The 17,500-nt window shown below is 42.9% G+C and overlaps 1 protein-coding gene across 2 annotated transcripts; it reads right to left on the bottom strand.

Annotated features, from left to right (window-relative positions):
- Positions 1–130: 130 nt before the first annotated feature.
- On the bottom strand, positions 131–13,659 carry chpfa (chondroitin polymerizing factor a). Of its 2 annotated transcripts, XM_049012739.1 has the most exons (5): positions 13,349–13,659; positions 6,124–6,503; positions 5,939–6,036; positions 5,442–5,624; positions 131–4,648 (listed from the first exon to the last, which is right to left on the bottom strand). In XM_049012739.1, exons 1-5 carry the CDS (start codon positions 13,639–13,641, stop codon positions 3,386–3,388), a joined length of 2,217 nt encoding a protein of 738 aa, XP_048868696.1. In that variant the 5' UTR covers positions 13,642–13,659; the 3' UTR covers positions 131–3,385. The 2 variants fall into 2 exon arrangements, with proteins under 2 accessions (XP_048868696.1, XP_048868695.1); XM_049012738.1 differs by having other exon boundaries at positions 5,939–6,503.
- Positions 13,660–17,500: the final 3,841 nt, after the last annotated feature.

The following is a 17,500-nucleotide window of genomic DNA, read 5'->3' as shown; positions in this document are numbered from 1 at the left end:
ATGAGATAGCAGCAAGTGTGTGCGTTTTCTGGCATCACCAGATCATCCAAGCAGTGCTGAAAGATGTAGACTACACACACACACACAAACACACAGGGAGAGCATGCAAACTCATAATAACATCCCAGAATTTATTTGTAAGACTTCAGTTTGTTAAATAAACTTCATTCCATTAAGAAAACAGCTTTAAAAGACAATATGAACAATAAATCAACTTAATTACAGCTGACCTACAATGGTGTGGTTGTTATCTTGTCCAGAGATCCAAAGATCCCATTATGGGATCTTTCTTTCATGTTCAATCTGATTCTAAATAAGCTTTTAGCATGAAATCCCTTACTGAAATCTGATAGATCCTATGGGAAGGTGATCGTACGTAAACAACAACCCCCCCGAAGATTTCAAAACCTGAAGATAAAGTGTTAGTGGGAAAGATCAGTAACTGGGATATTACAGAAGGGATTCAGCTAACAAACAACCGGACATCCTGAAGTTCTGACTGTCAATGAGGTTCTTTACGTCATCAAGACAGCACACCATAAAACACATTTTGCCCTCACAATGCCGTTTTCCCTTAGACAATACAGCAACTTCAGAAGCTATTTTAAAGGTAGATTTCTTAATTCCTGATTTCCTTTCTGACACACAATAATGTCTGGAATTAAGTGAGATCATATTTTCGCAAAAATATTAGGAATGTCAATGCTTAAAAAAAAATCAGTTCTGGTAACAACCTGTAGACTTTCCTTAGAAATAATACAAGACAATACTCTATATAGTGTTGCTCTATATTTCTGTACCATTTTTTTGTGCATTACATCATATATATTAACACACATATTAGCACACATAATACACATAAAACTGTTTACATGCCAGTATTTGAAATTTTAACATTCACAAACAGATATAAATTTGACAAGTAGGGGGAAAATATTACAAAAAGACTTCTATTATAAACTAATTATGGTCCAGGTTCCACCAGAGTGGAGGAAAAATTCCATTCTTGTAATACGACTGACATCTAAAGGCAGAACTGGGTTCTGTTGATGAATTTGAATTTCTAGTTTGCATTAACATTCAATATGGTGGTCTTAAAGACCTGTCTTTTAAACCATTAGATCAATAAGCATATCAAGATGAATCACTTCATGAGAGCAAACATCTCATAAAAAACTGAGTGTAATTAATCAAAATAGGTGAACATTCTGGATAAATACGTAAAAAAAAAAAAAATCACTATCCATAATTTGTAAGGAACAATTTAATTTTAAAAAAGTTGTACAGATACAGCAAGCTTCCCCACAAATTGCTTTTTACTTCAGTATGCAGGTTTGATGAGCAAAATTTCTATCTACATATGGTCAGATAGGAACACTCTGCATATTCGTGACTCTCTGGTACTAGTTGCTGCAGAAGAGAGAAGGTCTGGATATGAGAACAGACCCTGAACCACAGAAAAAACACAATGCGTGTTCACTCCTCACACTCCTCACACGTCCCACTTCTCTTTGATCTGGCTGCATTTGCGAACATCTGCAAAGTTGCTTTTCTTCGAGCCTGATTCACAGCAGAGCAAACATCCACTATGATATCATTAGGGCAGGACAATCCTGTGCCTTTGTATTAACCTCCCGTTTGACATCTTGAATTCCAAGACTTCAAATAGTCTCTCTCACTGTCATTTTTTTTTATAAACGTTATTATAATGGTCCAATTCTTGGACTTACAAAGCCTGTCATGGTCCTATTTCAATATGTAAATTCAGTACAAAAATAGCACAAATTACTGGATATTTAATACATTTGTGTGGAATATAAAACTAAACAGATGGAAGCAATTTTGTAAGGCTTTGAAATCTCATTAGGAGGGGGGCAGAGGGGGGTTACAGTAGGTGCAGTGTTTAACACAGTGCGGCCTAATAAAACAGGATGATGATCTCATCCTTCACAGGTTTCTAAGACACTCTACCAGCACTAGTAAAGTATAAAAGTAATTTTCATTTGGTACACCTATACAAGTGCACACAGTTTGTCTTACAGTTCAAAACTCAACTAAAATCTATTTCCAGTGTACAAATACATAACATTTATATGAACAGTTTACTTATAAACTGTAAACCTTATCAATGTGCCTTCTGTAAATTCTCACAACATTCTTAATAACAACAATATGAAAACACCATCACCGTTAACAAGACGAAACACAGCATTAGATGTTGTAGTCATCTAATCTAAGTGTATCTCTGAATTCCTAATGAATTCACATGGATCATTTCTTTGAATGAATTATTTCATTCTTGTCAGATATGTTGTATCACATGCTATCCTGATAAATACAATGTCAAGCACTAAATATTCAGTTCCATTATTTTGACTAAATATTTACATACCAGGAAAGGCTAATTTGCTTGTAAAGTAGCTGATCTCTGCCTCTATATAATTACATGATTGAAAAATATAAATTTTTTAATTTTGTCCAATCAGAGTGGAAAATAACAGCAACGTCTTCACTTGACACACTGGACAACTGCAATTTAAAAAGGAAACAATAGCTACCCTGTTAAATTAATAAAGAAAAAAACAGCCACCTTTATAGTATCTGCTCTGCTGTGCAAAAATTGGTTCGGCGTAGTATAACCATCAGGTTGAACTCCAACAATGAGGGTGTACTTGAATTTCGCCTCTTTCCACAAGTGTCAAGCAGACTCCAGCAACAGCACACAATACTGCCAGAGCTGACAGCTCATTTGGGCTCTAGTGCATATACATTGTGACTTGTAATGCACATAATTCTTCCTAATGGGCTTGTGCTTCAAAACGCCACTTTGTCTGAAATACGAGGCAGATCTCAGAATTTTCTATGACAGCCACTCCTGCTCCACATCTTCTACAAGGCAATTCTGCCAATACTTAAGCAATACTAAAATATTCCATTTGTAATCCATACCTAACTATGTTATGAGTGAGTACTCATAGTGCATAATAAAGTAGTGATTGTTTAAATGGATGTCATCACCTGTTATTTGAAAAGAGCAGATTCATATTATTAAAGCCTGGAACTGTTGCTCTGAACAGCAAAGTCATTTGTGAAATGTGTCAAAAAAGGGGGACTGAATAAAGCCAGTCAATAGGCAATAGCTTGACATGGCAGAGCAAGTAGCCAAATGCTCACGTACCTCAATTAAAATTCTCTCTACATACCAGCTTGTTCTTGTCATGAGAGTATGGCATCCCTTCAGAAATGTGCTGTATTTTTAAACTCTAAAACCAAGTACTGTGACCCTGACCAGAAAAAGCAATGAGCAAATGAGTCATGAAAAACAGAGTTAGTGTAGTAAAAACTAGAGAAATTCTGCTATTTCTTTTCAGTTTTTGACTTCTGGTCAAGTGCTGTTGCCCCGCTGCAGTTCAAACAGCATGGTGGCCAGCTGGAAGTGAGAACCCAAATTGTTCAGGTTACTCTGCACACACCTGCTGTACATCTCCTCGCCAAGATGTCGGTCACACTTCTGGTGCCGGTAGCTTTGACGCAAGTTGGGCTCAACTGCCCGAAACACATGCAACTTGGAATAATTAAGGAACATGTCATACAAGTCCAAAGTGTCGAGGAGGTCTTCGTTCTCCTGAACATCAGGGGCCATGCTGCTGCGCGCAGCCATGTAGTCAGAGTTGTAGAAACATGCCTCGTCGAAGATGTTGCGGTCAAAGTAGCCAGAGTCTTTGACCAGGTCAATGGTGAATGGAGGATGCTTGTTGTGGAAGGCGATATCAGGGTTGTAACCTTGGAAGTGGATCGGAAAGAAGACCTGCCAGTTGCTGATAGAGTTCAACCTACAGTGACTCAGGAACTCAGAGTTTATATTAGTGTTGACACTGGCAATGAACAACAATGTATCAACTGGGAGCTTCTTCGAAATTACGTCCACGATTTTAATTTGAGAGAGGTTGTCTGCCCTAACACTAACCCATGGGATTTTTTCCCTGGGATACTCTTGCTCGTAGGCAACAATCTTTGCTTTAATATTGGCAAAAATATCATATTTTTCAATCTGTTGTGCTTCCAGGGGGTTATAGATGAAGAGTAAAGTTAAAATGGCATTCTCAGACCTTTCAAAGCAAAATTTGACATACAGATCAAGAAACCGGGAGGCATAGTCAAGGTCATGAACAGTCATCGGAAGTACTATGTGAACTTGTGCAGCTTCTGAGACAAAAGGCATGGGTACGATTTCAACTTTACTCAACGGGCGCAGAAGGTGAACCCGTTTCATGATAGAGCAACTCCTTCCCTTTTCACTGACCACCTCAAGTTGCAGGTCCAGTGTGTATTCCATGCCTCTTGTGGGGTCAAACCGTCTGTACCCATTTACAAGTTGCTGCTTTTTCAGCTGTAGTATGGGTTTGTACTTCTTGTTTAGCTCCTCCATGGCAACCTCAATGATATCAGTGATGTCCAATTTATTGATCCCACGTAGCTCACATTTAGGTGACCCATCAGCACAAAAATACAACTCATTTTCAGTGAAGTATTCCCATTTCAAGACCTCAAAATGAGTCTTTGGTTCAAAGGGTGGGTTTACCCCTGTCGGCCATTGAGTGCTCTTATCACCTTCAAAGGCCACTTCACTGATATTTTTTATTTCTGCCTGTGTAGAGATGAACAGTTTCCTATGTTACTTTAATGCATCAATAAAGTACTACTAAAAATTACAAGAAATAGAAGGGTTTTCTGCAAAATGCAAAGCCACACAGAATTTTAAAGGAAGGGGGATATTGGAAGCTACAGACCATTAATGCTACTATGTGCTTGCCAAAACAACATGAATGCGCAATTCTGTGGCATCATGGTAAAAGAGCATTATACAGTCTCGCAAGAATCTGGGATCCATGTGTCAATAAGGTTATCCCTTAATTTTACAACTAATTTAGCATAATCTTCACCACACAAGTGGGCACCACTGCAGAAAGTTCCGAAAATAGTTCATGGGACTGAAGCGGAATTATTATCCAATGAAAATTAAAAAAAAATAAATTGACTAGCTATTGAATATATACCCCCTGGTAACCATTTAGATCATATCATACTTCCTGCTGTTCAGAAGTCCATTACCTTCCCTCACCCAGCCTTACCCTGTTTATGTACAGCAACCAAGCTGCATGATCAACTACTCTGAATTAAAATCTGATACTACCAATCCACATGGGCACCAGAGTTCACATCTTTGACTTAACGGCCCCTACATTATAGTTTTGGAAAATACAACTCCACCCAATGTTGTGCTTTGACAGATCTGCTCTTTGTCTAAGATTTACATAAAAATGAACAGGTACCTACGAATGCGTTCATGATATTTAGTAAGCATGTCACACTGTTTGCCCTAAAGTCTTTTTCCAGAACCTCAAAGGAGAAGGAAGAGTTGCTGATGTTGAGCAGCTTACCTGCAATTTCTCTATTTCTTGGTAGGTTCTCTGCAACTCGATCTCAGTGAACATCTTGTGTAATCTGTACATCAGTTCAGGATCGGATACTGGATGCACAGCGATGATGTTTTTGAAGTGTAAATTGTCCCAAATATTTAGATCCAATTTTTTTCCCATTTTATAATGATAATACGCAAGACCCTAAGAAACATAATGATTAATCAAAAAAGACAAAGATTTTTAAAGCATGCTAAGGCAATTGAACATAGATGCATGGTTTCTGAATTCATTAAGATAAACTCAGAAAAGCCTAATCTGGTAGTCAATACTTTAACTTAATTATAGTTTTTGACATCACAAGGGGACATGATGGAAGCTAAGAATCTACCAACCTGAACTAAGTAGGTAAGCACTTGTAAGTAGTAAAAAGCTAATTGTCTGAATTATTTGTTTTACTATTTGAAAGGGCCATTAGCCAAGACAGTCACTAAAAACAAAAGACAAAAAAGCCTTACCTCATGTTCATCAACACAGTTGATTTTTAGATGATTAACAATGCATCTCCCAAGCCACTCATCAGGTCTGCTGCTCAAAATGTCATTCTGACAGTTCTCTAGGAAAGGAATTAGCTGAAGCAGTAAGGATCGGGACAGGAGATACCCATAACCTCCACGGCAGTATGTTCCCTTGACTTTCCCACCGATTAATTCCTGAGGGTGGCCCATGTAGAGGTTGAGATTCATGCTCAGGTGTCCGATGAGAGCTTTGAGGTGGCCTGCCTCTGTGTACGTGTCATCCTGGCTGAAGTAGAACCAGTCATACATGTCGTTGTATTTCTCAAGAACATACCTGACGGTTTGGAACATGTTCCTAACGTGGCGCTCGTCACCATGGGTGACCACTGTCATGCCGAGTGGGATCCTGTGATTGAGGGTCCCTGTAAAGAAGACCACCGCATCCAGGTGGTGGCTGATTGTCTGGTTCACGGCCACCCCCAGCGTGCTGATTGTGTCCTCGGATGTCAGGACGCCCACAAAGAGGCGCTCATATATCCTCAGCTCAGTGCTGATATACCTAGTCCTGGAAGAACAAAGCATAACCACATTCTATGCAATCTCCTAGTGTTCTTTATATGTACAATACAATTATTTATCTAGCAAATGCTTTCAAGTGATCAGAGAGCAGAGTCAGACAGTCCATGGAACAACTGAGGTTGGGCCTTTGACAAAGGCCCTTAATGAAAACACCACAATGGTATTTTAACTCACAACCGTCGCACCACTTGACAGTCTTAACCAACAAAGCCACACACTGCCCTCACTGTAATCTCAACAACTGGATTCCCTTATAAAAAGGCTGATCTGACAAACATCCTTAAGAAAGCCTTTCAATGGGGACAATTGAGGTTAAATGATTGAATGACATTGAAGCAAACATGTTCAGACAACTCCATGTCGAATTAATTAGTTAAGAGCTGAAAGCTGATTTTCAGCAAAGCAAAAGGTCAAGAAAACAACCTAAAAATGTAATTAACTGTACCGTTCTCACACAAACACACTGAAATTGTCACGCCCGGCTCGTCCGCTCCTCCTGTGTGCCACGCCCCCTGCTTACCCACGTGTGTTTCCCGAATTGTACCCAGCTGTTTCCGTTTGCTGTCATTCAGTCTGGTGTATTTAAGTCCTGGTCTCCCCAGTTTGCTTTGTCTGTCATTGATGTTAGTGGCGTTACATGTCTCCTGCTCCCCGTTACCTCATTAAACCCCCGTTATCCCGCTTGCCTGCCTGCTCCTTCCACGCCCTACCGCACGATCGCCACTTACCTCCGCGACCGGTCGTGACAGAATGACAGACCACAAAAAGAAAAGGAAGCAGCAGAGGAAAGGGATCCCAGAGGAGCCTGAGATCCGCCTGGGAGCCTGCTCGCTCTCCAGGCTTTGGCTAACGAGCGAGGATGAGGAGAAGGAACCCTTGCCACTGTGGGAACCAGAGCCGGTCGCCACGGAGCTGCCACCACCGCTCGAGCGGACTTTCTTCCGGCCCGAGCGGTTGGCGAACAAGGGGGCCGGCGCCGTACGGGAAGCCATCCCGCGAGTACCCCGGTGTCTTAAAGGGGCCACGACCATCTCGCCGCCTGCGGCAGCGGCGCCCCCGCAGGAGGTCATTGCTACGCCCATTGTCCTCGCCACCCAGTTCTTCACCCTCCAGGGATTATACTGGAGGGTGATGGATGAACTGGCCGAGCAGAGTTCGCCAGAAGTGGACCAGCTCGCCATGCAGCTGAGGGAAGGGTTCGCCGCGTTCACTCCCGCCTCTCCTCCAGCCGACCTGGAGAGATTGACTGAGGATCTCCGGAGGCTGATCCAGCTCCAGAGAGCGACGGACCCCGCTCCCGAGCGACCACCGCTGCCGGCGGACCCCGCTCCCGAGCGACCACCGCTGCCGGCGGACCCCGCTCCCGCGCAGCCGCCGTTGCCGGCGGACCCCGCTCCCGTGCAGCCGCCGCCGCCTGCTGCAGCTCCCGGGCCGGCGCCCTCACTGCAGCTCCCGGGCCGGCGCCCCCACTGCAGCAACCTGCAGCTCCCGGGCCGGCGCCCCCACTGCAGCAACCTGCAGCTCCCGGGCAGGCGCCCCCACTGCAGCCAGCTCCTGTTCCTGACCGCGCTCCTGTTCCTGACCGCGCTCCTGTTCCTGACCGCGCTCCTGTTCCTGACCGCGCTCCTGTTCCTGACCGCGCTCCTGTTCCTGTCCAGGCGCCCCCACTGCAGCAACCTGCAGCTCCCAGGCCGGCGCCCCCACAGCCTGACCATGTTCCTGTCCAGGCGCCCCCACTGCAGCCACCTGCAGCTCCCGGGCCGGCGCCCCCACTGCAGCCACCTGCAGCTCCTGACCGCGCTCCTGTCCCTTCTCCCCCAGTGACAGTTTCTCCCTCGCCCCGGCGAACTCGACCCCGACCTGGGGTCATGTCTGTGTCCCGTAAAGGGAGGGGACACAGACGCAGGGCTGGGGTCCCGCCCGCCCTGCCCCCTGGCTCGCCCTGCCTCGCCTGCGCTGGGGCTCGGTTGGCGCCTGCGGGTCCTGGCCCTCCGGGTCGGCTGTCGCCTGCGGGTCCCTCTCCGGTGCCTCGTCGCCCTGCCTCACTCCCCTCTCCGGGTCCTGGTCGGTCGCCTGGGGGTTCCCCGACAGCGGCTCCTCGGTCGCCTGCGGGGCCCCTACCTCCGGCCCTCCCCCGGACATCGCCGCCTGCTGCGGCTCCCCCCTCCTCCGGGCCTTCGCCATGGGCCCCTCCTGCTCCCTCGTCCCCTTCCCCGGTGCTCCCTCCTGCTCCTTCCCTGGCCCCTCCGCGGGTCCCTCGCCCTGTCTCCTCCGGCCGCCTGCGGCCCCTCCGGCTGCCGCCCGTCGCCCGCTGGGGCTCCCACGGGCTCCCCTTTGTTCCCCCGCCTTCTCTCCCTTCTCTCCTGCCCTGGTCCCTCCTTTGTTTGCTCCTCCTCCCGTCTTTCCTCCTTTCTCCGTTCCTCGTTCCTTTGTTCCTCCCGTCTCTGCTCCTCGTGTTCCTCCTTCTCCCTCTGGGTTCCCTCCGTTCACTCCCGGTCCTTTTGTCCCGCCTGTTCCCTCTGTGTCCCCTTTTCTGGTCTGTTTGTCTGCTTTTCCTGTCCTGTGTCAGGTCTTGTCCTGGCTTCTGCCTTTGTGTCAGTTTTGCCTGTCTGTCTTGTTCCCTGTCCCTCGTTGATGGTTTTGGTTCTTGTTTTTCAGGTTTTGGTTCCCTGGTCTCGTCCCGTCCTTCGCCTCCTCCCGGGCGCGCCCGGTGCAGCGCGCCTTTGGGGGGGGGTTCTGTCACGCCCGGCTCGTCCGCTCCTCCTGTGTGCCACGCCCCCTGCTTACCCACGTGTGTTTCCCGAATTGTACCCAGCTGTTTCCGTTTGCTGTCATTCAGTCTGGTGTATTTAAGTCCTGGTCTCCCCAGTTTGCTTTGTCTGTCATTGATGTTAGTGGCGTTACATGTCTCCTGCTTCCCGTTACCTCATTAAACCCCCGTTATCCCGCTTGCCTGCCTGCTCCTTCCACGCCCTACCGCACGATCGCCGCTTACCTCCGCGACCGGTCGTGACAGAAATAAGCATGCGCACTTTGTCAGACATTTTCAGATAAGGAATTAACATCACAAATAACTTTTAGACTGGGGCACTATTAAAGAAAACTTTAACTGAAGGCACAAGGGGCAAGAAATTGTTACGCCATTATGTGAAAATACAACGTATGACTATAATCAAAGTAGGAAGACAAGAAAAACTCTTGTTACAGTAGGTATTTACAGATGGGAGATGAGCGATATTCAAATTAAATGTATATTAAAATATGTATTTAATTACTTTGAGCATTTTGTATTTTTTCTGGACAGAAAAATTATGTCTTTTATAACAAAATACTTTGAGAAATAGTATTTTATGCATTAAAATGTATCAAATACTTAATATTATATATATATATATACTTAATTTATTAATAATAATAATATTTATTTGTTTGTTTATTAATTTATTTTTGTTATTTTAAGGCTCTTCATCACCAGGCTTACAGACTTTCAAATATAGCTTATCACCGTCTTCGGCTAGATGCAAATAAATCATGTGACACATCCTGTTAGGGCCCCAGACGCTCGTTGTAAACTTCGTTTCCCATGACCAGTAATCCAAACAAAGAAGCTGCTTTGGTGCTCAAGGCAAATTGCCTTAAGGTAAAGAATACTCTCAGATATCGCTCACTGAATGTCAATATAGCAACAGATAAATAAAGCAATTAGCAAACAGCAGTGCTGTACTCTAGAACTTGTGAATTAACTTGCCAGCCTGATCATTTAAACAGGCTTGCCCAGGCAGTAGCACCCTGTGGTTTGTAGTATATGGGAGACTTAGGCCTTGTCCACACATACGCGGGTATTTTTTAAAAACGTAGCTTTTTCTGTGCGTTTGGCCTTTCCTCCACAGCCAAACGGTGTTTTCGCTCGCCACACACAGCATATTATTTACATAAATAACAGGCCAGCTATTTAAGAAAATACAACAGGTGCTTGGCTTACCTATATGAAATGTAAAATATATATAAATATATAATATATTACTGCCTCGTGCCCATTGCTTTCAGGATAGGCTCCGGACCCCCCCCCCCCCCCCCCCCCGACCCAGTAGGACAAGCGGGTTGGAAATTGATGGATGAATATAATATATTAGTATATATGAAAAACGTTTCTTCTTTGAGTTTCCGCATATTCTGCAACCTACTGTAAGATAAAGGCGGAAATTAACTCTTTATGATCATTTAAGAAAGCATTAGTGTGCCGCCCCTGTCAGCCATGCTACTAATTATGTGGGAAAAATCCATCCATCCATTTTCCAAACCGCTTATCCTACTGGGTCTCAGGGGGTCTGGAGCCTATCCCGGAATCAATGGGCACAAGGCAGGGAACAACCCAGGATGGGGGCCCAGCCCATCGCAGGGCACACTCACACACCATTCACTCCACACACATGTGACCCAGGCGGAGACTCGAACCCGGGTCCAGAGGTGTGAGGCAACAGTGCTAATCACCGCACCACCATGCCGCCTCCTGTGGGAAACACAGAGTATAAAATTAAGGGTGTAACGATTCTGAAACCGAAACTGCAATACATTTAGAATCTCATAAACACCCCCCAACCCACTGCAGCAGGTGCAGCCTGTTCAGCTCTCATTACATTAATAAATGTAACAAAAGACGTCTTTCGCAATTATTACTATGACACATGTAAACAGCAGAATTATTCTGTTTAAAGTTAAAGCAAGTATATATTGTATTATTTTTGTATTACACATTACTAGGGCTGTAACAGTATACTATTCGATGTGTACTGTTGCTATTTTGTGTATTTTAGTATTTTCCAATTACTTGTATTTTAATTATACATTTTCTCACACCCGTATTTTGTTACATTTGAAGAGCAAGTATTTGTAACAAGATACTTTTTGATACAACTTTTTGATGTTTATGTGCTCATCTCTGTTACACATTTAGCATAATACAAACACATACGTTCGATATTTCATATGTCAGCTGTTTGGAAACCAAAGTAAATAGGAAGTAACATTCCTGGCTAATGAAAATAGCTCTCAATGGAGTTACCCGACTGGGACTGGCTGGCTCATTGACACATGCAGTATTGCTCGCTAGAAAGAATTTCTAGTAGTTATGCAAGAATGAAGGGTGGGGGGTGGTAAAGCTACGCAAGAGACTAATCTGCGCTACTAGTAATACTGAAACATCGTCCTCTTCGGTTATAGAACCAATGCCAGTCAAAGCCCCTGTGGTGCCCTAGATAAGCTCCACCAGCGGTGTCCCCCCGCCCCGCCGGTTCCCCTAGTGGATTGACACGCACTGTATACAGGAGCAAGAGTGTTTGCTTTCCACTATATTTCTTATTATGTGCACAGTAATGAGAATTCTTCACGCTGAGGTGATAAACAGGTATATGTATTTACCACAACCCAAATCAAAACACATTTTACACGAGGGACACACTAGAAAGTGCATCGTAGGCTACCGTAATTGCTATTATAAGTGCATGAAGTGATGTTATTTAATATCTAATGATGTACCTTTATTACACACATGGAAGAGATGTTTCATATAACATTTGCCATACAATTTTTTACATTTTAATGATCGGTGATTCTGAAATGGGCCATTTCAGTACTTTTTGGCATGCTGTGTTGTGCTGTTGAGCTTTTCCACCTCAGCGAAACAGAAAACTTAAGACGCACCTGCTGCTTTTACCAGCGACAAAAAATTCTGAGGCAAAAGTCACTATAAAAGACATGGCACGTCAATACGTAGTGGAAACGACAAAGCGCTTGTCATCCCAAATATCTTTAACATTTTTACATAAAACCTCTACCACCTCAGTAACAATTTATAGAGCTTTCAGACCGTAAGAATGCACAGCAAAAATAAGATCAACAGAGTATTTTACAAAATCAACAGCATTCAGCTGAATGCAGGACACAGGAGGAAGCAGATGCTGGTCCCGCAGTAATAAAATATACATAAAGTACTCTAGATCATCTTAAGATTATTTATTTATGAGTAGCAGTCACCGTCTTCATCTATACTGCCTAATTCGCCTCACTGTTTAAATTTCCATATAGTGCAACAATTATAAAAAATATACGTGACAATGTAGCGTTGCTGGGTCCCGGGAATTAATTAATGCATTAATTAATGCTAAAAAACGAAACAAATATATTATGCAGGCATGTTCAAACCACCGCTCATTGTCGTAACACACATTGCATTTTCTGCAAGAAACTCATACGTGCAACTGAAGTATAGGGGTATGAAGTTTTAAAGTGTCCGTCTCATTGTGGCTTCATGCATTTTCTTACGTTGCTACTTTGAATGGATGCTGATCCTCGGAAACACTGTTTCGCAGTTTCCCCCCCCCCCAGTATAAATATTCTTTTTTGCCTTACGGTTAACATGTCCTATTTAAACTTACATAGACCAAATGACCCCTCTTGTCAGTGAAAAGCTTATTCATAAATGCCACAGGTAGTTTTTCAGGTAAGCATATGGTAGGAAATCCGTAGATTAAAATTAAGAACATACATAAAAACATAGTCTCACAGTTACACGTTTTTTCCCCCAAATTCAATCAATGACACCTTGACGGAAACATTTTGTTACCTCATATAAAGCGCAGAATTGCACTTTCCACAAATAATGTTTAGAAGGAAACTACTCGTATCAAAGACCTACTTGTTTTTGTAATTTAAGTCGAACAATTATTATGCTACTAAAGCGTTCTAAGTAGGCTACAATACCGGACGAATAAGCTATATTCCTGACGTTTATAAAAATACGTTTGGTACTGTTTGTTATGTTTGGGTTCTTACCTGAAAAGTTTCTTTGGTTCACTTTGTCTAGCTGGTATGTAGGGTATAATCCTGGGTATAAAATCATCTTCGGTCTCCCCATTCTCATGTCTGGCGATCGGAACTGAATTTGGTTTTCTAGCGCCGTCCAGATCGCCCCCCTGACCTAAAATAGCCTCATTTCCCGACTTCTCATGGAAATCGCAGGGATCTTTCCCCAGTGACACGCTCAGTAAACTCAAGGTAAATCCTAAGGAGACGCCAATAGCTACTTGCGCGACCGGCCTCAGGAGAGACAACATGGAGAATTTCATTGCTTTACATCGACCCCAGCTCTCGCTGTAAAATCGGAAAGAGCTGGTCAGATCAAGGGGGGGGGGAAAGTTTACAGTCTATGTACTGTTTGCTAGCAATCGAGACATTAATTCAAGCTTTATTCTAAGACGTGTCAGTGGTCCTTGCTCCTCCTACATACACGCTAACGTCAGAGTCCATCCACTGTTTATCCTTTTTATCGTTTATTTTGCTCGATCCGTGCAGAATCATAGACTAGCTCATTTTTTGGCTCCCAAGCTCATAGTATATAGGCTAATTTAAAGTATTGTTACAACCACAAGGTTATGTACGCATTTTATCATAATTTAAGATATACACATTCCTATATAAAATGGCTTTTTTATCGTTGAAAATTATTTATAAAATACGCAGATTTGTTATAGACATATAAATTCACGAAAACAAGTGTCCCTTCAGTCCATATAGGCCTACTATGCTACTATGTTTGTGTAATGGTTTCTTGTGTAAACATTCCTCTAGCGTATTTAAAAATAAACGACTTTTAAACTTTTTATTTGTAGTGTGCGTAAATTAATTTTTCATAATCGACCATAATATTTTGCCAATTAAGCCCCTTACCTCCCTTCCCAGTCAGGTGGATTATGAATAAACAGATTCAAGACATCTAATTGCACAAATGACCTCTCTTCTGCAATAAGGCTTTGATAGTTTTTGGGCAAGTATTAGGCCTAACCATTCAAAAAAAAAAAAAAAAATACATACACAAAACATAAGATTTGTTTGTTTTTATTCCTTATGCCTTTTTGTTTTATGTCCAATTTGGACATTGGGATGGCATCTATGTTTTAATACCGTCAGTCTGTTCAGATATGCTGTGGTTTACGGTATTTTACAAAATGTTATTCTGGTAGGCCTGTGTCCCAATAAATGCAGGGATGCAATCAGAACGCTGCCTGCTCAAGTTGCAGGATAAAATTGCACGTTTCTACAGAAAACTGGAATTTGTAAGAGGAAACTTAACAAAATAAGTATTGAAATGTTCCCTCTTCTACGCCAGAAACTTATAGCACCCAGTGCCTCTGCAGACAGTGTTCGACGTATAACGTAACATTGTCGCACCTGAAAGAATGAATTCATTTACTCTTGCCCAGAGCTGGACAGTCTTCATCTAAACTGGATCAGAAAATCGTTTGTGTCAAGAACTGATGATGAGAGTCTTAATTTGATGTCACAAGAGGAATTAATTTAAATTACCAATGATTGAAGTTTGAAATGCAATTTTCTGCCAATCCCTGGCCAGAAATTTGGCGTAATCTGAGACACAAATACCCAGAGAAAAGGTCATCCAATGGCTCTTGCCCTTTGCAACATCATACCTGTGAGAGGCCAAGGTTTTCTACATTGAAAGTACTGAAAATAGAAAACAGTGCATGTCTACATGTGGAGAATTCTAGGTTGTCCCCAAGACTGCCACCCAGAGTGGACAAGCTATGCAAGAATAATTTATTTTTCGTTTGTTTGTTTATTTTATTTTGATTACTTTTTGTTGTGAGCAGTCTGATTTGTATAAAGTGCCATGTTTTATATAGCGGTTTCAGAGAATGGATGGATGGATCGACATGCACCTAACAGGTTTATACAGTGGTCTATAAAATAGGCACATGTTCTATGTGAGCCACTTGTCAGTCTTTTCTAAGGGGGTGGGTAGTGGGTCCTCTGCCTTTAGCAAGTTACATAGGGGGCCTTGTCATGAAAAAGTAGGGAAGCCCTGTTCTAGTACACAAAATGGGCGGTTCCTACTCCTGTTGCGGGCTCCTGCAAACAAGATCTATAGCATCTGGTGTAATAGACTGACTAAAATGAATTTTACTTGATTTCCGAGTCGTCTTGATACTATATAAGATTATTTGAAAGCATCATAATAAATTCTACCTGACTCTTGATTTAACTTGTAAAGAAAAAAGAACTATATAAAAGACTCGTATTTAAAACATTTAAATGAAATGGCACGTTCAGAATTTGCATTATTAACCACCAGGGGGCACTATTTACTTAAACGTGCTGTGTGGAGTTTGAGTCCGGTTGGGAGCGATTTCAAAATGACTAAAATTTGTTTAGTTTTCCATGTGTTGATATTCCAAATGTTATATTTATAATTGGCTATTGAAATACGAATTAAATTGGTTTTCAGACAACAGAAAAATGAACAAGATAAAATCTTCATTCTTCTTATCCAAAATCTTTTCGTCATGCAAACTCCATATATATGCAAGTTAAGCTTCTAACCCTGGAGATCTGAGACCACAGTGTCACTTACAAAGTCACCATGTAAGCCATAATTATGTAGTAATTTAAAGTATTATTATATGCAAATGTAATGTCCCTATATCTCCATTCATCCATTTTCCTAACCGCTTATCCTACTGGGTCGCGCGGGGGTCCGGAGCCTATCCGGAAGCAATGGGCACGAGGCAGGGAACAACCCAGGAGGGGGGGCCAGTCCATCGCAAGGTGCACTCACACACCAATCACACACACATGCACTCCTATGGGCAATTTAGCAAGTCCGATTAGCCTCAGCATGTTTTTGGACTGTGGGGGGAAACCGGAGTACCCGGCGGAAACCCCACGACGACATGGGGAGAACATGCAAACTCCGCACACATGTGACCCAGGCGGAGATTTGAACCCAGGTCCCAGAGGTGTGAGGCAACAGTGCTAACCTGTATCTAACTACAGAAAAAAAACTTTAAAGCAAAGATATTGCTAAATAATGCTTTATTTATGCCACCACAGCAGAAACTTGCAAAGTGTAGCATAGAGTAAAAGGGCCAGGAAAAGTTGATGTAATGATCAACATAGCATGTTATCATCCAGTAATATCATACTGTAACACTAATGGAAATAGATCGTCTCTCAAAAAAAAACACATTCAATAATACTGAACAGTGACCTTGATTCAGGGATATGAGTTTGATGGTTTTCTTATAATTACATAATCGACACAGATGTACCTGAAGGAATGGTGTCTATGTCGTGGAATATGTTTGAATCTGAAGTAATTTGTTATTTGGGAGATGACAATGAAAAGCGGTCTGATCCGCTGTCGGATGGTGTACAATTGCAAGGCTGTTTCCCGGACGGCAATGTGAACCCTCAGGCAGGCAATTTGTTCGGCATATTTTAAGACTAAACTAACACCCCTTCCCCCATCGCAATGGTGAGTTTGAAAATTAATCCGGGATATATTAGGTCGGCTTTTTCTGGAGATATTTGCTACGCTACTGCTTGCATCCACTCGCAGATCTGATCTTTGACGTTTGCACCACCTGTCTGAGGTTATGCAGTCTTACCTTAGTCAGTCGGTGGCTCTGCTAGAGTTTCCCTAAGCAAGGTACCTTTATCTGAGTTTAACTGAGCCCAAATACATGTGCAGCTGTATAAATGCTTCAATACCTGTTTCTTAAGATGATTCTGTCACCCAAGAAAGAAAACTTAAATGCTACTCCCAGTCACTAAGTAAAACAGTGGAAATGGGTGGGTCTAGCACTGAGAGCAGACCATGTTGATCCAGTTTCGGATCTGGTTTCTGGTTAAGCACAGCTACCGCCGTCTGTCTGAGCTTGACACGCGCCCTAACACGTCCCTTCGGCTCGCATAGCTTGTCTTTGAACTGTGTATCCTGTGTTGCGCTTCAGGCTTACAGGGAACATCTTCGGATGGCGGTGATCCCCAACTGGACGCACAGCAGCTGACAAAAAGCAGATGGATGAATGGATGGATGGATGGATGGATGACTGGATGGAAAACTGGGCATAATGGCCTAATGAACCCAGGTATTAATGGACAGCAATCCCATAGCTACAGGACTTTATT

Source organism: Brienomyrus brachyistius, chromosome 1 (genome assembly GCF_023856365.1).
Source record: "Brienomyrus brachyistius isolate T26 chromosome 1, BBRACH_0.4, whole genome shotgun sequence".
NCBI classification, from domain to species: Eukaryota; Metazoa; Chordata; class Actinopteri; order Osteoglossiformes; family Mormyridae; genus Brienomyrus; species Brienomyrus brachyistius.
Note: the sequence above shows the minus strand (reverse complement) of the source record. Positions and strands in the feature narration are given on the sequence as shown.